General features: G+C 35.7%; 1 protein-coding gene, 1 long non-coding RNA gene and 1 pseudogene across 3 annotated transcripts; 2 read left to right on the top strand and 1 right to left on the bottom strand.

Moving 5' to 3' along the window:
* Window positions 1–548: 548 nt before the first annotated feature.
* LOC124445848 (pachytene checkpoint protein 2 homolog) lies at window positions 549–1,580 on the bottom strand. Its single transcript, XM_046996638.1, has 4 exons — window positions 1,262–1,580; window positions 1,119–1,185; window positions 740–780; window positions 549–606 (listed from the first exon to the last, which is right to left on the bottom strand). The coding sequence occupies exons 1-4, from the start codon at window positions 1,351–1,353 to the stop codon at window positions 549–551; spliced, it is 258 nt and encodes an 85-aa protein (XP_046852594.1). The 5' UTR covers window positions 1,354–1,580.
* A 2,816-nt stretch (window positions 1,581–4,396) lies between these two features.
* LOC124446024 lies at window positions 4,397–5,791 on the top strand. 2 transcript variants are annotated; one of them, XR_006948323.1, is made up of 4 exons: window positions 4,397–4,639; window positions 5,032–5,139; window positions 5,303–5,401; window positions 5,579–5,791. It is a non-coding gene; the product is annotated as an uncharacterized LOC124446024 (long non-coding RNA). The 2 variants fall into 2 exon arrangements; XR_006948324.1 differs by having other exon boundaries at window positions 5,472–5,791.
* A 3,633-nt stretch (window positions 5,792–9,424) lies between these two features.
* On the top strand, window positions 9,425–14,645 carry LOC124445842 (annotated as a pseudogene).
* Window positions 14,646–20,683: the final 6,038 nt, after the last annotated feature.

The following is a 20,683-nucleotide window of genomic DNA, read 5'->3' as shown; positions in this document are numbered from 1 at the left end:
CTCCCAAGTAGGATAGCGTGGAGGGCCGAAATCTGCTACCGAAACGTTAACATGCCGCGTTTTAGTGCCTTACGCTTAAGAAGGTATCGGGAAGCATGGACCGAAAACGGGTTTTTCCTTTCAAAATTTGTCTTTTTTCTTTACAAGAATTCTTCTCATAAAAGAAACTAGAACATACTGCCAGGGTTCAGACAACTTCTGAAAATCCCCCGGGCGTAGTTTCGTTTTCTTTGTAAAACGAGAAGAATACTAACTTGAAAACATGAAGACTGGGTGACATAATATTTACCATAAACTAAGACAAGAAATGTTTATTTTACTCTGTGACATCACTTTACTTTAAAGTGAAAGGTTTGAACATGGGAGTATCGTTACATGTTTAGATGTAGATCGTCCAGGTTAGTAAAGTCCTGAAAAGAACTGTTGTTGTTGATGCTGACTCTAAAGATGACTACCGCTAAGGTTGTTAAGAAGTCAGTCAACATCAACATCAACAGTCCTTCGCAGGACACCACTAACCTCGACGATCTACATCTACAAACATCTACTTACTCGGCTATCTTCTTTAATTCAAGACTACAGTGTGTTACATCGTTGTCGACAAAGCTACAATGGAAAATAGGGAAAAAGTTGTACATCGAAAAGAAAACCATGTCATCAACATAGAAGTGAACAAAAATTTCTAACAAACACCGTCAATTTTCGTCAAAATAAAATTTCGTGTATTTTTCAGTTGTACCTTAAATCCAAAATTTGAGTGGCTGGTGATATGATACTGGTCTGTGATGAAACGGTGAACATTAATTTTGATTATTAAAAAATTATCTACAATGCAATCGTTTGCAATCAATTTCTATATAGCTGCACACCTCTCTATTTAAGCAAGATGTTTGTATAACTTGCACAAACGACTATATTGTGGTATGGAAATAAAGCAGTAGACGTAAAGGTACAAAGTACTGAGAAGAGGGGATATACTTCACGAGGCAAATTGTTGTTTTATATTGTATATGATGACAGGTTGCGGTAAGCCATTTCGGCGTTCCTTTGGCCAGAAAACATAATTGACCGGCAGCCATTTCGTTGATCACGTGCACAAGAAGACATAAGTTACATACAAACAAATGGTAAATTTTGTAAATAGCTTTGGCTGATGGCGGACCAATATACTGTTTGATGTCGGCTCTGTGGGCGAACAAATAGCGAAGTTAGATGAGAAAGTGAATTAAAAAACTTTCGAGTCACAAACATATTTTTCAACCTGTCCACGAACGCAACGTCTATGGCTCTAGTTATGTTCGATGTTGTCAATATAATTACATTAGGATGTCTGAAATAAGAAGAAAACAACATTGGGGAAGACTAGGTTTAGCAAATAAACGCATAAATGTAGTTCAAATCAAGACTTCTGTAAATACGTAATTGATAGATAATAAGTATTTGACTGAGCAAAGTTGTCATCAAGCAAGTTTGTTCATGTCATATAAATATTTTCGTGCTTTTACTCCCTGTAAAAGCGACAACATTGTAGAGAAAGAAATAATACATAGTTCTAAAGATAGCAAATACCATAGTGAATGGTAAATGTAATATAATAAGGAAGATTGTTTTACTCTTGAACACAATACATAGAGACACATATATATAAGGATTTCCGGTTGTATTTCATAGTTGATACATCTTGACTTACAATTCACTGACTGACAACGTCAATCAAAACATGAACGACTTATTATATAGAATGTAAACGGTCCATATAAAACATCCGTTTCCCAAAAAATTAATGCCATTTCCAACCACCCAATCTTCCTCCAAGAATGAACAAACAGTAAGTTCTTATTAATTGTATTCATACAAATTCTATTAGTTTACATCGAAGTTTCGAATACTTGGCTATCATTTGAAAAATTGTTTTGATTTAGTCAAATTTTATATTACATACGTATGATCTTATTTTAATTACAAAAAATTTCTATGAGAATATCAAGTGTACGCTGCTTGAAATTTTGTGCAAGTTATTTCAAAATAGGTGGCAGAAGTCTCTTTGGAATACTTGAATTTCTTTTTGAAATTCTTCACTAAATTAGAGAGCGAGGGAACTCTCTAGTTTAGTTAGAATATTGTAAAAATCTTTTATGTGCATGTTTTGTGTTTTTGTGCATGTTTATGATCATCTGCAAACACCGAAGAATGGAAGTCGAAAATTTTGTCTTCTCGAAACATGCCTTCTTTAAATTTTAATATCTTCCAAAAATAAGTAATAAATATTGGTTTAACTTACTGCAAGAAGCGTTGCTTGACAATGACAGGTTACGGCAATGTGGTTCTGAAAGAAATTGAAGCAAAGAAGATTTGATGAACGATACAAACAAATACATGCTTACATCTCTGTTCTGCTATTCTTGATCTTATCGACCTCTGCATCTGAAAAATACTGAGGAAAAAGTTGCAGTATGATGAAGCAAACAAGCAAACAACTGACAAACAAACACATACCGCAGTCTCAATCTTCATCGTTCAGTGCCATGAATAACTGTAAGAATAATGTTAAAATACAATCATGACGAACTGTAGGAGCATATAAATTTTCAAAAACCAGTGTTTGCAGACGATCTGTCGAAATTTCTATCAAAACTGGTACTTTACGATGATTTCCAGAAAACAGCTGTAAACTGCAAACATTTACAGGAAAGGTTTACTTTTATGGCACAAAAGTTACTGTCAGATTTTTCAAACGAAGTCAATCATCTCCATTGAACATAATGGACAGACGAGCATTCATGACGAGCCCTCAAGTTGGATTCGAAAATTTGAAACAGTTTCCTCTCCCGAGGAATTATCTTTATGATTGCAATAGTTCTATACAATCATACAAAATAGCTATTTTGGCTAAATCATTTACCAAACATTAGAACATCACCGGAAGTTAAATTTTTATTGTTTTGTAGACACTGTTATAACATCCCTCAATATTATAACAGTGCAATCATAGGCACAAATAAACCATTAAATATTCAAAGTAGACGGCTAGTCTGACTGCCTCGTGATAATCATTTCGCATAGATGTTGAGTTTAAAGATTTTGCAATACTCTGCCAGCGTATTGCAATTTCTCTTTCAACCATGATGATTGATTTAATGTAAATTAGATTTTGTTTTAATTTTACACAAGATATGAGCGCAAGAAGCACTCTTATATTAACATGCTCTAAAGCATGTTAACTGATTTGTGCTAACATCTACAAAATTACTCCATGGTATATAGAAGCGCCAGTCAGTTGTTGCACAAGTACAGCACATCTCTTTACTACCAAATCCCCCAGTTATTACCAAATCAAGCACGTGTCAGAACTAGGCAATAATCAAACATAAGCTAGCTCTCTGTTGGTCGGTCGAATTATTGATATGGACAATGAAGAAGGATGTTTTTGGGTCGAAGGATGATCTGTTTCTTCCGTTAGCAACATCTTGAAGTCAACTTTGTTGTCTAGAAATATAGAATACGAGAGAAATGAATTGATTTTTTCAGTATCGGAAATCATCGCACCATGAACTTATTATGTTCGTTAATAAATCACTAATCACTTTGGTTACTTCTTAGTACTTTAACATGGTTTCTGATCAAATAATTTAGTATGTTCAGCATCATAAATTATTGTGACACCCTGGCTCTTGCGTTCACTTCATTGCCATCTTTTCTTATTATCGTCAGTGATTCTTAACCGTGTACACTTTTAAATTATTTGTTTTAAAATTGAGTTACTTAGCCTGTGGCTGTCATAGAAAAATGATTTTCTTCTTTTCAACTTCCAATGGCAAAGTTACACAACGAGAAGGTGCTTTTGGTGCTGTCTTTGGTCATACTAGTCTTACAGCACAAGCAAAAGTGATTATTAATTGTGAAACAAGACAGAATAAATGAAGGATTAGAATCAACATGAGCATAAACAAAACAATATTCAAAAGAATTTCCGTTTTCCTGGTCTTTTAGGTCTCATGAGAAAACAAAATTGAATGCATGGTACATACGAATAGAATAAGCATAAACGATAAAACTTTATTTCTTTTCTCTTCAGAGTTTACACAGAAAGACATGGAAATCTTCTTTCGTTTTTCTCTTGTTCTTTTGTGTTCTTCTTTCAGCTAATGCCTAACACATTTCCTTAAGCCTGTGTAATGGTGTAACTTCGCTCTTTTGAGTGGGTGGGAGGAGCTTTAGGAATAAATTTGCCCATAAAAAGCGTGGTGTTATTTTTTATGTTGTTTCCTAAGCTGAAAGAAGTATAAAATATTGAAAAGAAGAATATGATTTTTGATGTTTTTTTCTGTAAACCCTCGAGAGAGTCATAAGCACGCTCGTTGCTTATGCTTGTGATTACGTAGACGTTAATGTTCCAACTTTTGCTTATTGTTTTTCTTTAACACTTTATTGACACTTGACACAACATTCAAAAATAGATATATTCTATTCAAACAGTTCATGAAAAAAATTATTGCTTTGTTCAGACAGTTGGATTGGCTGGATTTGAACAGGACGTTCTATACGAGAAGGGATTACGTTGGTTTTATTCAGTTATTTTGGGGATGATTGACGTATTATCAGTGTACCGTATGTCAAGAAGCATCCTATGGTGATACAGGTGAGCCATCACCCCTCAGATTAAGCTCTAGGATATGTTTGCTACAATGACGGAATCGTTGTAACAAAGTCTTCTGTTCTTACTTCATATGCTTCATCTTGTTTTATACAGTTTTCCAAAATGACTCAACTGTAAATATTGTAAAACAAGCACGATTAAAAGCGTGTATATAAATTTGTAAAATTTAAGAATTGCCCAAGAATTTGTCCAAACAATTAATTTTTTGAGAAATTTCCAGAAATTTCCTTCAAATAGGCCATTCTTTTCTGAGAAATTTCCTTAGAAATAAGACCACATTTGACCATCGTTATCATGTTAACTACTTCATGTAAAAGTTATATATCGTCTTCCAAGAAAACAACATAACAATTTTTAATTTTAAACCTCACAAGCATTCGTTCTCCGCAAGAATATTTCTCTCCACATATCTGTTGTAAAAGAGTGAAAGACAAATAATATTTTAAAGAACATATAAAGTTTTTTTTGAAAGCTGAAACAAGGTAATAGATATATATGTTATTGTTATGCCTGAGTCTGACTTTGAGTTTCATAGCGGGAAATTGAAACGATATTTATTTTTATTTCTACATAGCAAAGATATTTAAGTTTTTTCCTACACAGCCAATATTGTGAATAATCTTTGTATAACATCTCTAACTAAAGCAATATCGTTAAAATGGATAAAGTTCAAGAACTTTCTGAAGCACTGCCTTTACCAAGTCAGCCATTCTTAAACGTCGAAGTAAATGAATGCAAAGAAAGGTTAGTTCATAATATGAACAAAGGACTGTATGCAGAAGGATATTGAATTGCATTTCATGTAATAATCTAGTTGAGTGAGTCTGTGTTAGTGAAACCATGCTACAGGTGAAACTAGGTAATGAACAAATCATGTTTTTGTTTTGTAAAGAAACTTGAATAATTTTAATATGTTACTAGATTGACGTCACTGGTCATATGTTGTGCTTCAACAGACTCACTTCTTCAAATACCACTGTGCTGTCAAAACGTGAACAAAACCATTTATTCAATTTGATAATAAGCATTAACATCTTAATAGTATTTACCACTTTATTTTAGCACTATCCCAGAGTATAGAATTATAAAGCTTGTCAAAGACTTTCTTATCAACATGAAAACAATTCATGGCGACTCATGTTTCGTAGAATTTGTTGATCCTTTTTTAATGGAACATGTCAAGAGCATAACTATTGTGTATGACACAGATAATTTTTCAACATATGGCAGGGTTATTGACCCTATGATCAGACAATATTTACTTTCGCATGTGTGAGAGTAGGTTGTTCACACCCCCCTGGTATGTCACACATCCCTTTTTGTTGAACCCCCACGGAAAAGAAAATGCAAGAACTCTTAGAGGATTGACTTACCGTAATGTTTGAATAAGCGCCCGGGCGCTTATTTAATTTTTGGAGGCGAGAGGGGGGCGCTAATTCGAAGGGGGGCGCTTATTGGAAGGGGGCGCTTATTTCATTTTCGGACTTTTGACGTGAAAATGACACTGGTATTTTTATTTCTTGTGACCTTAACTGTAACATAAGTATGAAAATTTTGAAAACGTTAACATTCTAGAAAGCAACATTAACATTTTGTGAAACTTGAAATGTTCTCCAAGCGATTTCCTGGTGCCCGTTAAAGGGCATGTGTATTGTACAATGCGTTTAACATCGTGAAATGTTTTGTATATATAAAGAAAGCCTGCCGTTAATGTTCAGCGGTTGTCTTCAATTTAACACACAATGAAAATAGTACTGACATTGTTTATGCTATATCGCGTCTTTCGCTAACCATTTGATCCTTAATCAATCTCAATTTCTGTATCGCTGTCATCAAGCAATGTTGACACAGGAGCAGCATCTTCAACATCTGATAGCGTGATATCCTGAAAAGGATCATTCTCCAGTGTTTGCTGAAGTTGCTGCTGAACTGCCTTCAGTTGTGCCAGGCCAGAATGACAAGGTTGACTCGGCTTTAAGCAGTGTATCAGCTCATCTTGAGAACCGTCGACAGCAAGTGTCAGCGCACAGCACTTGAAGGAGTTAACAATAATGTCCTTATCCAGATCATTCCATGCTTCAATGATCCACTGGACAATCTCTCGCCTAGGAGGAGCTCGCATGTTCCCTGCTGCAGTAAACGTGTGTTGACCATTTGCCATCCACTCGTCATATCTCTCAGTCACTTTGGCTTTGAATGGTTTGTTCCACGATACATCAGGCGCTTGGATATATTTCGTACACCCCCCAGGTATAATTACAGGATCTATCTTTGCGCGATTGAGCTCTTGTTTAACGCTGTCTAAGACGTGGCATCTAAAGAATCCCAAGCCAGCATCCGTCTGGTGAACGAAAACTGGCCCAAGACACTTTTAACCCAAGAAACGGTTAGTTCTTCATTCATCCATCCATTAATCGAGGACGCTACGACACACTTTGTTCTGAATTCCTCATTCAGTGCTTTCGACTCTCTTGGCACCTGGAAAACGATGAACGGCTTTAGTTTGGTACCGTCTCCTTTGCAGTCAAACACACTGAAACCTTCGTTTTTCATGGCCAGTTGTTTTCAATCGAATTGTGCTTTCGCCAATGTTGTCGACCGTGGTATTGATACCATATCTTGCCATACTGCTGTCTCATCCATTGCAATGATATCCCTGTCTTGGTAAGCGATTTTTACGTTGCCGGCGAATCTGCAAAACATACGCTATGAGTTTGTCTATCACTTTCTCGGGTCCTTTTGTGATTCAGTGGTTTTGCGTCTGATTGCCAAACCATGTCTTGACATGAACCGCTGTAACCAACCGGAACTGGCAAGAAACGATGGTGGCATTTCCTTCTCTTTGCATTTCTCGTTATCGAAAAATTTTGCTTTGTTTGCGATCATTTTTCTGGAAACACGAAGGCCATTGGAACGGCGCTCATGTACCCACTGTAATAATGCTTCTTCTAGGTCTTCATCGAATGGCTTTCGTCCGCCTCCTTCAAGCCGCTTTCTCTTGCTGCTAGTATCTTCCAATTTGCTTTTCTTTGTCGCCATTCTCTTACTCTCTTGCGGTCGACACCAAACTTTGCTGCGGCTTTTCGGTTACTGTTACACTCTTCGGCAAATTGAACAGCCTTAAGTTTAAATTCGTTAGAATAAGAAGAGTTCTTCAATCCTGCGTGCGATGTAGATGCTAGAGTTATACTTTCGTCCATGATGTCAAAGGTAAGCATGCTGTAATGCGAGAAGGCCGGAAAAGACCTCCCATGAGAAGATCACATTGTATCACGTGCTACCAAACACGTGTGTGACATTCATCTGCTGTTTACAACATGGCGCGTTCAAGCTATACCTTTACTTGGCAAATGGTTTACGAAATAGAATTTGCGTCTGTGATAAGAGGACACCATGTTTATAAAGCTGAATGGTCACCACAGCTTGGAGAACGGCTAGTGTGTCGGAAAGACGATCGAAAGGAGGCTAAAGAGCACGATGAATATGCGATTGGAACATTTATTCAAGACAGTGGCAAGCTGGTTGGACATGCGCCCATTGAACTTTCCTTCCTCGTGTTTACATTTTTACGAGCTCATGAGGATAATGCGGTGGAGGTAAAAGTAACTGGAAAAAGAAAACTTGAAAACGGCCTAGTTGTTCCAGGAACTTTTAAAGCAGTAACACGAAGCCGGCGACTGGGAGCAAAGTTTAACGAGGAACTTGATAAAGTAAAGCTCCTATGTGCCCACATGGATATTGAAATCAAGCAAATGAGAAGCAAACCTCTGAAGAACATTGATTTTGAGTTCTAACGAATGTCCGTTACCGATGTAAAAATTAAAATACTGTGTATCGAACTGAGTACCGAAGTTCATCTTTTATCGGGGAAGGGTGGGGGTGGGGGCGCTTATTTGAGAGGACGCTTAGCAAAACCCGTCTTTTCTCGAGGGGGCGCTTATTTCAAAATTTGAGTCCTAGGGGGCGCTAATTCGAAGCGGGGCGCTTATTGGAAGCTGGGCGCTTATTCGAGCATTTACGGTAGTTTGATAATGAAGATTTACATGAAGTACATATTTCTGTCAAACCTTCATAATTCTTTTAACAGATAATTGATTTGAAAAGTTATGCTAAAGTATCATGTCTATCAACTTCATGATGGGGGGCATGGATATGAAGAACTTGAGGATGATATATCTGCTCCAGACAACTGGCTTTTGCCTACAGGTGGGTAAATTTTGCCTGCAGGTGGTCAACTCACTTCAGTCCCAGGTCTTTTCGCTTTCACGAGTTATAAGTATTAGCAACTAATACAATTAATTCATCATTTTAGAGGATTTTCAGGGCTTGTGGAAAAGCTTGCTCTTTGACTCGGATGAAAAATCAGGTTGTTCTTCATAATGAACATTTAATGATTTCTCTCGTAAGCGAAGTTTAAATTGTAGCTTGTTAAGGACGTCTTTAGCGCCGAAATAAGTTAACGTTTAAACAGTTAGCTGTCAAAACGTCAAATAGATTTTTTAAGGATTTTCCTAATTTCTCCTATTTTCCAATGTACATTATGTACTCGGAGTTACTGATCAACGGAGTTACTGATCTGCTAACTTATTAATCTCTAATATTTTCAAAAGGTTTACGCAAGCGATGACATTGTGCACCGTAGTGGTGACAAAGCTTACTTAGTAAACATTAAAAATACACATCTCAGCAATTCTAGCGAGTTATATCGATTAAAAAATGTTAAAAATTTTGTTGTTCTAATTTATTTACGAAAGTATATGTCGTGCCATGACTATGATATTTCATGTATCTCATTTTTATCTTATTTTTTTAGTTGCTAAAATATGCGGCAACGACATTCTCTTCTCCGACAGGTTTGTCGTGTGAAATGAAACTATTGAACTGAAGACTTTTAGAGAAGCCAAATTGCAAAATCATTCGTTTTTCCATCTTTTTAAAATCACTCCCAAACAATGACATTTTCAAAGTATATATTAGTCACGTGTTTGAATCATATTTTAGAGGCGTGGATTTCAACATCATCTCGTGAAATAAAGTTACCTTATTGCATGGTAAGTTAGTTTCCTTGGTAACCAGACGTGAGTCCTTGCGTCATCGTCCGTCACGTGTATCTTTTGCGAATCAAATTAGATTCTATTTTGCGTGTGTTGACTTTGTAACAACTCTCATCTTAACGGAGTAAATCTCTTATCACTCATAACATTCAAGATTGAAAATCACATATCAAAGTATTGATAAGAATAAGTTAGCTACAATCATATAGAATGAAACGCGAGAGACGTGATGGTGTTTTAACGAGCCAACTATTAAATGACGTCAAGGCTACCATGTTTGTGTACCGCTGTGACGTCACTCGAAAACAAACAACGAAGCCAATCAAACAACAGCCACTCATAGTACATGATGTTTGTCTTCACGTGATCTACTGCAAATATCCAGAAGAATGAGTTGAGCTTTTCTTTAAAACTTTCACAGAGCCAACCGGTACTGGTGAAACATCCTTATGCAAGGCGCTTGCTCAAAAATTATCCATACGACTTTCTAAAAGGTAAAAACACTACATTTTATTTTGATGTTACGTAAATCGCAATCCATTACTATCCATGTGTGTAATGCAACTAATATTTCCACGTAATTTTATTGTTATGTCGTGAATTATAAATACAAAGTATAATCCGAAAAAGGTTATATCCGAAAAATGTTGTAAACTCAACATCAAATTTAGAAAACAAGACGATTAAAAATGTAAATATTACACTTTCAATTGTTTTGCTTTGTAACTTTTATTTAAGTTTACAAGATGTTCTTTTTTGGCATTATCTTTTACTTTGTTTTTAATGAAATTGTCGTCTACCTAAGGATTATGAACTATAAATTAAAGTGTGTTTCTACTTTTGAATCCTTAGATTTAACTATGGCCAGCTTATTGAAATAAACATTCACAGTTTATTTTCCGAGGTAGGCATCATTTTGAATAGCTCAAAGCAACATCACCGAGTGCGAAAATCCTCTGGAACCAAAAATTACATTGCCATAAATTTTCCGTGAAACCTTTGTCGTCACCCCCCTGTCAATATAAAATGCACGGCTCACATCAAAATATCAGTTCAGAAAACTGACATTTATATACCTGGGATTGAGATGTCGTTGAAGTTAATAAATCTAGTTCCGTATCACAAAATGATCATATCCAATTAAAAAGCATCTGTAATTTAAAATGTACATTGACATTATCTTTCCTTACAAACAGAGTGGAAAGTTAATGATGAAAATGTTTCAGAAAATTCAAGAGTTTATTGACGACAAATAAGCTTTAGTTTGCGTTCTTATCGACGAGGTAAACTTTGCTTAAACATTTCTTTCTTAATGCTCATGGTCAGATAGATGAGAAATCATTTACTATTTGTGTTTCTTGTTTCACAAAATACCCGAAGCACATGTACGCTTGTCGGTAATGTTTAAGGAAAATACCTTTGCTATCCATATCTTTTACTTCTGAAGGTTGAAAGTTTAACATCGGCAAGAAAATCTGCGTTGAACGGACAAGAACCTTCAGATGCCATTCGTGTTGTGAATGCATTTCACTCAAATTGACCATATAAAACTGTAAATGCAAAATATAAGCAGAATATGCATTTCGGCGAACATTGCGTTCTCATGGATTTTTTAGTGAACTAAGAGATTGTATTCGGTTATATGAACGGCGAGGCCAGCCGGCAGGGTTGTTGCGTTATGTATTATTTAATAAAATAGAGACTTTGTAGAAAATAGTTCTAAAGATAGCAAATACCATAGTAAATGGTAAAAGTAATATAATAAGTTGATAGTTCTTACAAGAACTGTTGTAAGTAAAGAGCACTAACCCAATAGTTCTAAATTAAACGACACGATGCATTTCGGCAGACTACTCCTCAGGTGTCAACGTCTGCTGAATGAAAATTTACAATCTACCGATATTTATAATGCCAAGACAACAGTCTTTATCAACTTATTATATTACATTTACCATTCACTATGGTATTTGCTATCTTTAGAACTATGTATTATTTCTTTTCTACAATGTTGTCGCTTTTACAGGAGTAAAAGCACGAAAATATTTATATGACATGAACAAACTTGCTTGATGACAACTTTGCTCAGTCAAATACTTATTATCTATCAATTACGTATTTACAGAAGTCTTGATTTGAACTACATTTATGCGTTTATTTGCTAAACCTAGTCTTCCCAATGTTGTTTTCTTCTTATTTCAGACATCCTAATGTAATTATATTGACAACATCGAACATAACTAGAGCCATAGACGTTGCGTTCGTGGACAGGTTGAAAAATATGTTTGTGACTCGAAAGTTTTTTAATTCACTTTCTCATCTAACTTCGCTATTTGTTCGCCCACAGAGCCGACATCAAACAGTATATTGGTCCGCCATCAGCCAAAGCTATTTACAAAATTTACCATTTGTTTGTATGTAACTTATGTCTTCTTGTGCACGTGATCAACGAAATGGCTGCCGGTCAATTATGTTTTCTGGCCAAAAGGAACGCCGAAATGGCTTACCGCAACCTGTCATCATATACAATATAAAACAACAATTTGCCTCGTGAAGTATATCCCCTCTTCTCAGTACTTTGTACCTTTACGTCTACTGCTTTATTTCCATACCACAATATAGTCGTTTGTGCAAGTTATACAAACATCTTGCTTAAATAGAGAGGTGTGCAGCTATATAGAAATTGATTGCAAACGATTGCATTGTAGATAATTTTTTAATAATCAAAATTAATGTTCACCGTTTCATCACAGACCAGTATCATATCACCAGCCACTCAAATTTTGGATTTAAGGTACAACTGAAAAAATACACGAAATTTTATTTTGACGAAAATTGACGGTGTTTGTTAGAAATTTTTTTGTTCACTTCTATGTTGATGACATGGTTTTCTTTTCCGATGTACAACTTTTTTTCCCTATTTTCCATTGTAGCTTTGTCGACAACGATGTAACACACTGTAGTCTTGAATTAAAGAAGATAGCCGAGTAAGTGAAGTAGATGTTTGTAGATGTAGATCGTCGAGGTTAGTGGTGTCCTGCGAAGGACTGTTGATGTTGATGTTGACTGACTTCTTAACAACCTTAGCGGTAGTCATCTTTAGAGTCAGCATCAACAACAACAGTTCTTTTCAGGACTTTACTAACCTGGACGATCTACATCTACAAACATGTAACGATACTCCCATGTTCAAACCTTTCAAACCTTTCAAAGTAAAGTGATGTCACAGAGTAAAATAAACATTTCTTGTCTTAGTTTATGGTAAATATTATGTCACCCAGTCTTCATGTTTTCAAGTTAGTATTCTTCTCGTTTTACAAAGAAAACGAAACTACGCCCGGGGGATTTTCAGAAGTTGTCTGAACCCTGGCAGTATGTTCTAGTTTCTTTTATGAGAAGAATTCTTGTAAAGAAAAAAGACAAATTTTGAAAGGAAAAAACCCCGTTTTCGGTCCATGCTTCCCGATACCTTCTTAAGCGTAAGGCACTAAAACGCGGCATGTTAACGTTTCGGTAGCAGATTTCGGCCCCTCCACGCTATCCTACTTGGGAGATGCAATAGCAAGCTTCCGCCCATCAGACCCCGAGATCACCTGCGATAGGCTTTGCTCGGGGTACGCAGGGAGAGTGCGGTCGCCACCGAAGTGTGGACCCCTAAGCCACTGCATACTATATCGCACCCAGCTTCCACTGCTAGTTGACATCTACTATATGAAGCTATAGATATATTTATATATACAAAAATTTAGAGGCTTACGAAAGTTGTGGTATTATTAAAGTCACAACTGCGCATGCCCAGATAATTTCTTTGATAATTTGCGATTAAGTGGGATAATTGCCCCAGATGTAGTGCAAGTACATCTAGTTAGTCGTTGCCATGACTATAAACAATTAGTCGAGTGGGCTGCGCATGCTCGAGCGCATGCGCAGATGATTTCTCCATTAAATTGTTACTAAACATGCTATTTACTTCAAAATCGGGGCTAGTAGATGCAATTGGTCGTTGCCATGACCATGAACATTGGCAGCCAATCAATTTAACTGCGCATGCTCAGTTGAGATCTTTAATAGTTTGTTAATAAGCAAGTTATATACTCCCTAATTGATGCTAGTAAATGTAGTTGGTCGTTTCCATGACTATCAACTCGGACAATTGGTCAAGTGGACTTTGCATGCTTGAGCAAAGCTGCATGCCCAAGCGTACGCATGCTCAGATGATCTTCTTATATTTTGTGACCAAGCGATTAATTACTCAGTAAGTGATGAAAATAGGTCCAGCTTGTTGTTGCCATCACTATGAATATGAAAAATTTGTTAAATGACTAAATTCTCATTATAATTGAAATTTATGATTTCCCAATATGTGACCAAGTGAACCACAGAAGGATGCAAGCTTGTTCTGTTTGTCATTGCCATGATTGTAAACTCGAACAGTTTGTTGAGTTGTTTGTGCATGTTCAGATGAGTTCTCAAATAATTTAGGACTGAGGTTTAAAATATACCGTCTTAATACTTGCAACATAAATAAAATTTAACTTTGTATTACATCTACATTTAAGGCTTAAAGATGTTTTTTCTTTGTTATCGTAGTCAGTAGTTATCAAGTAATGGACCACTCTCAAATAATCACGAATATTGGTTGACTTTGGTTAGGTTTCTTTGGGAGGCCTTCTCCTTTGAACTTGCAAGGAGCAGTCAAGCGTCTCACTGTGATAAACCTACGAAGTATTCTTTCTCTCATTTTCCTGTTTAGAAAAAGTTATCAACTAAGTGGTCGAACTCTTCGTAAACTACCATTCCTTGCACATGCGCTGTATTCGAAAGTAAGTAATACGAATTAAAGCCTTCACCCGTGTTCTTTGTTGTACATGCATGTACTTATATTGTCCCTCAAACCTACGTAATAGGCACAAACGATAACCTCAGAAGAGTTTTGAATAATCTTTCAATGATTGTTGACAAGCAGTTCAAAGAAAAAGAGAATCTTTGCTCAGTTGGTGAAGAAAAAAGCGTGCAAGCGTGATCTTTTTAACGATTGTATACTTTTATACATTCATAGAAATCTTTTGATATGCTTTGTTGAAGATTAAGATTTTTTATTGCTCAATTTAAGTCAATTTGGTAAGATAGATCACAAAGTTTGCTAATTTATATTGGTACTTTGAGACTCCTTACATGACGTTTCCCAACACACCCGAGGTCAAATGCAGCAATGTGTATAGTTCGTTATTGAGGAAAATGTAGATTATTTTAAATAGGGAAGGATATTTATACGATATAGTTAATTGCAACTGTTTAATTTCAACGTATGTTTACATTAAATTACATCCTTAAGCCAACTTTACTAATATTGATCGCTATTTTCATGTTATACATCTATAATCATCTTGTTAAAGATTTGAATCTTCCGATACAGGTTTGTACTGCTATCTCATCTTTGTTTGTTTCCTATCTGATAGCATGTCAACTCCGGGGACCAGATTTTTTTATCGAGATTTATATGACATTAGAGATTGTCGTACGTCAGTCTAATATCTTGAGCATGAACGATATGTTGTTGAAAGATAAGTTTACATATACTCTAGCGTAGTGTCTTCATCAGGAGTGATCGAATGTTGAAACTTGAGTCACAATATGCTCCAGTCTTATGATTTGTCAGGAGTGATCTTTTATTGAAAGTTTCGCTAATGTTATTTAACCATGTTATCTAAAAACTTTATCCTCCATATGCATGTGAAACATGTTTTTACAAATGCATGTGAAACTCGTCAACACTTTGTTACGGCATTCGTAATATCCGTGACAACGTTAAAAATTTTTTTTATTTTTCTCTACAACTTTATACCTGCATATTGCATGTCATATACAAGCTTTCCTTTGATTTGACGGGAAATGGTTTTTATTCACTCTTACATCTTCTGCCTTTATAATTAGTCGATCTGTATTTCTAAACTAATATTTACAAATGCCCCAAGAGAATCTTTTTATTTTATTGGCTCTCTTCTACAAATACAATACCATGTCCGACTATTTGATTGCACGAATTTTTTAATTTGATCACGTTTTTTTGACACGTGTGTTTACCATGGGAAAGATGGATTGCTTAAATGTACCTAGTTGTTTAGACTACTTGGATCCATAGTTATCCTGTAATATATACTCTTGTGAAACACCAATGAGCATACGTAGTGTGTCTTCTATAACCTCTATTCTTGTTCTCCACTTCATCATCTATCCATATTTGTTCTTTTTTAGTTCTCAGCTCAACACAACCCTAGTCTGAAGTTCCTAAAACCTTGATCTACCCAAGAAAGATCTATGGTGGTAACATGTTAGGTATGGCTAGTGGTTGGTCATCGTCATTGAGCCTTGTGACTCCAGTTCAGTATACGTTAATTGTCCTGAAGACGTTGAGGAGGTTGCTAGTAAAGCGTCGCCTAAACCAGAAGTTAGTTTTCATGGTATGCTAACGGATTACGCAAACGTTGTTAGGAATAAGTTCACATAAAATGGTTATGGTCTCGTTCCATCGTATTCTGAGAAGGTTTCATGTTCATCCTGTATCTTCACCAATGTTACAAATACTTAGTTTTTATGCTTTTGAAATTGTCGTTTTATGACTATTATTTTAGAGCATAGATATTGAAAATCTTGTGGTAGTACAGGTATTTTCAACATTTTTGTTGAAAAATTCTCTAGTTTCAATTCTTCGAAATTTCTCATCTTAATTTTCACCTTTTCTTTAGAATCCTTTCGATACGAAATCGTCGGGATTTGAGGTACTTAATACGATATATTGAATTTAAGTTTTATAGCGTTAATAACTCTCATCTGTCCATCGTAACTTTGCTATAATTCTATGGATAAATTATGTTTATATATAACAGATTATTGATGATCCTACTTCACCTGAAGTTGTTCAGCAAGAACGACGTATGAAGTTTCTGTCGTCAATTAATAATATAGCCCTTGAAGGGTTGGATGGTCGAAATTATTAATGTCATGGTTGTTTCAGACCAATTGGAATGAGTATGATCAATGAATTCTCGACTTGTTATTTGCTAATAACTCAAATATATTTATTTTCAAATTTCTTAGCATAATAAATGTTATCTTTGTAGAAACTATTATAACAAAGTACATAATCCCTTTTCCGTGAAGCCCATGGATGCGTTCGTTCATGATGAAAGAGTCATATTGTATAGGAGGCTCTCGTTCATCACGTGAGAGTTATGAGAAAAATACGTTGTAAAAGTACTAAGTAAAAACATATAAACATGCTTAGTTTGTTTAAGTTATAGTTCAAAAGGCAGAAGTTGTTTGAAGCTTTGAAGTATCCTTGGACGCTCTAGTTTTTTTTATGTGAAGAGTTCTTGTAAAGAAAGACAAATTTTGAAAACCAAAGAATCCCGTTTTCGGTCCATGCCTCCCTGATACCCGAGATAGTTGATCACTAGAGCGTCGCATGTTAACTAAGGGAACCACATAATCCTTGTTTGTTTTCCATGAAACATATGAATTTGTTGCTCGTGATACATGAGAAACAGTAAATGGGAGAGTTAAATCAGAAAGATATAAACCGATAAAATTCTTGTAAAACATGTTTAAGGTTGTCTTTAATTATAAGTGTCAGAAAAAGACAGGGTCATAAGAAGTTAATTGAAACATTGCTTGGTTTGTTTTATGAGAAGAAAACAAAAAGATAAAATTCGAAAGCAAAAAACCCCGTTTTCGGTCCATGCTTCCCGATACCTTCTTAAGCGCAAGGCACTAGAACGCCGCATGTTAACGTTTCGGTAGGAGATTTCGGCCCCTCCGCGCTATCCTACTTGGGAAATGCCAATAGCAAGCTTCCGCAAATCAGACCCTGAGATCACCTGCGATAGGCTTTGCTCAGGGTACGCAGGGAGAGTGCGGTCGCCACCGAAGTGAGGGCGCCTAAGCCACTGCATACTATATCGCACTAAGCTTCCACTGCTAGTTGACATCTACCATATGAAGTTTTAGCTTTATATATATATACCAAAATTTAAAGGCGTACGAAAGTGTTGGGATGATTGTCATCGTTGCTGCGCATGCCCAGATGATTTCTTTGATTGCAAACCATTCATATGTTTCATGGAAAACAAACAAGGATTATGTGGTTCCCTTAGTTAACATGCGACGCTCTAGTGATCAACTATCTCGGGGTATCGGGAGGCATGGACCGAAAACGGATTCTTTGGTTTTCAAAATTTATCTTTCTTTACAAGAACTCTTCACATAAAAACTAGAGCGTCCAAGGATACTTCAAAGGTTCAAACAACTTCTGTCTTTTGAACTATAACTTAAACAAACACTAAGCATGTTTATATGTTTTTTACTTAGTACTTTTTACAACGTATTTTTCTCATAACTCTCACGTGATGAACGAGAGCCTCCTTATACAATATGACTCTTTCATCATGAACGAACGCATCCATGGGCTTCACGGAAAAAAGGGATTATGTACTTTGTTATAATAGTTTCTACAAAGATAACATTTATTAAGCTAAGAAATTTGAAAATAAATATATTTGAGTTATTAGCAAATAACAAGTCGAGAATTCATTGATCATACTCATTCCAATTGGTCTGAAACAACCATGACATTAATAATATAGACCATCCAACCCTTTATCAATGGCTATATTATTAATTAACGACAGTAACTTCATACGTCGTTCTTGCTGAACACCTTCAGGTGAAGTAGGATCATCAATAATCTGTTATATATAAAAACATAATTTATCCATAGAATTATAGCAAAGTTACGAAGAACAGATGGGAGTTATTAACGCTACAAAACTTAAATTATATATATCGTATAAAGTACCTCAAATCCCGACGATTTCTCGTATCGAAAGGATTCTAAAGTAAAGGTGAAAATTAAGATGAGAAATTTCGAAGAATTGAAACTAGAGAATTTTTCAACAAAAAAATGTTGAAAATATCTGTACTACCACAAGATTTTTCAATGTCTATGCTCTAAAATAATAGTCATAAAAACGATAATTTCAAAAGCATAAAAACTAAGTATTTGTAACATTGGTGAAAGATACAGGATGAACATGAAACCTTCTCAGAATACGATGGAACGAGACCATAACCATTTTATGTGAACTTATTCCTAACAACGTTTGCGTAATCCGTTAGCATACCATGAAAACTAACTTCTGGTTTAGGCGACGCTTTACTAGCAACCTCCTCAACGTCTTCAGGACAATTAACGTATACTGAACTGGTGTCACAAGGCTCAATGACGATGACCAACCACTAGCCATACCTAACATGTTACCACCAGAGATCTTTCTTGGGTAGATGAAGGTTTTAGGAACTTCAGACTAGGGTTGTGTTGAGCTGAGAACTAAAAAAGAACAAATATGGATAGATGATGAAGTGGAGAACAAGAATAGAGGTTATAGAAGACACACTACGTATGCTCATTGGTGTTTCACAAGAGTATACATTACAGGATAACTATGGATCCAAGTAGTCTAAACAACTAGGTACATTTAAGCAATCCATCTTTCCCATGGTAAACACACGTGTCAAAAACGTGATCAAATTAAAAATTCGTGCAATCAAATAGTCGGACATGGTATTGTATTTGTAGAAGAGAGCCAATAAAATAAAAGATTCTCTTGGGGCATTTGTAAATATTAGTTTAGAAATACAGATCGACTAATTATAAAGGCAGAAGATGTAAGAGTGAATAAAACCATTTCCCGTCAAATCAAAGGAAAGCTTGTATATGACATGCAATATGCAGGTATAAAGTTGTAGAGAAAATAAAAAATTTTTAACGTTGTCACGGATATTACGAATGCCGTAACAAAGTGTTGACGAGTTTCACATGCATTTGTAAAACATGTTTCACATGCATATGGAGGATAAAGTTTTAGATAACATGGTTAAATAACATTAGCGAAACTTTCAATAAAAGATCACTCCTGACAAATCATAAGACTGGAGCATATTGTGACTCAAGTTTCAACATTCGATCACTCCTGATGAAGACACTACGCTAGAGTATATGTAAACTTATCTTTCAACAACATATCGTTCATGCTCAAGATATTAGACTCGTACGACAATCTCTAATGTCATATAAATCTCGATAAAAAGGTCCCCTGACATGCTATCAGAAACCAAAGATGAGATACATGTCCATTATCCATAGATATCACAAATAGCGATCAATATTAGTAAAGGATGTAATTTAATGTAAACATACGTTGAAATTAAACAGTTGCAATTAACTATATCGTATAAATATCCTTCCTATTTAAAATAATCTACACATTTTCCTCAATAACGAACTATACACATTGCTGCATTTGACCTCGTGTGTTGGGGAAACGTCATGTAAGGAGTCTCAAAGTACCAATATAAATTAGCAAACTTTGTGATCTATCTTACCAAATTGACTTAAATTGAGCAATAAAAAAATCTTAATCTTCAACAAAGCATATCCAAAAGATTTCTATGAATGTATAAAAAGTATCCCATGTTCAAACCTTAACATAACCCTAACCCTAACCCTAACCCTAACCCTAACCCTAACCTTAACACCTAACCCTAACCCCGAACAAAGCCTATCGCAGGTGATCTCGGGGTCTGATGGGCGGAAGCTTGCTATTGCATCTCCCAAGTAGGATAGCGTGGAGGGGCCGAAATCTGCTACCGAAACGTTAACATGCCGCGTTTTAGTGCCTTACGCTTAAGAAGGTATCGGGAAGCATGGACCGAAAACGGGGTTTTCCTTTCAAAATTTGTCTTTTTCTTACAAGAATTCTTCTCATAAAAGAAACTAGAACATACTGCCAGGGTTCAGACAACTTCTGAAAATCCCCTGGCGTAGTTTCGTTTTCTTTGTAAAACGAGAAGAATACTAACTTGAAAACATGAAGACTGGGTGACATAATATTTACCATAAACTAAGACAAGAAATGTT

The sequence above is a fragment of the Xenia sp. Carnegie-2017 genome, unplaced genomic scaffold (genome assembly GCF_021976095.1).
Source record: "Xenia sp. Carnegie-2017 unplaced genomic scaffold, XeniaSp_v1 HiC_scaffold_11, whole genome shotgun sequence".
NCBI classification, from domain to species: Eukaryota; Metazoa; Cnidaria; class Anthozoa; order Malacalcyonacea; family Xeniidae; genus Xenia; species Xenia sp. Carnegie-2017.
Note: the sequence above shows the minus strand (reverse complement) of the source record. Positions and strands in the feature narration are given on the sequence as shown.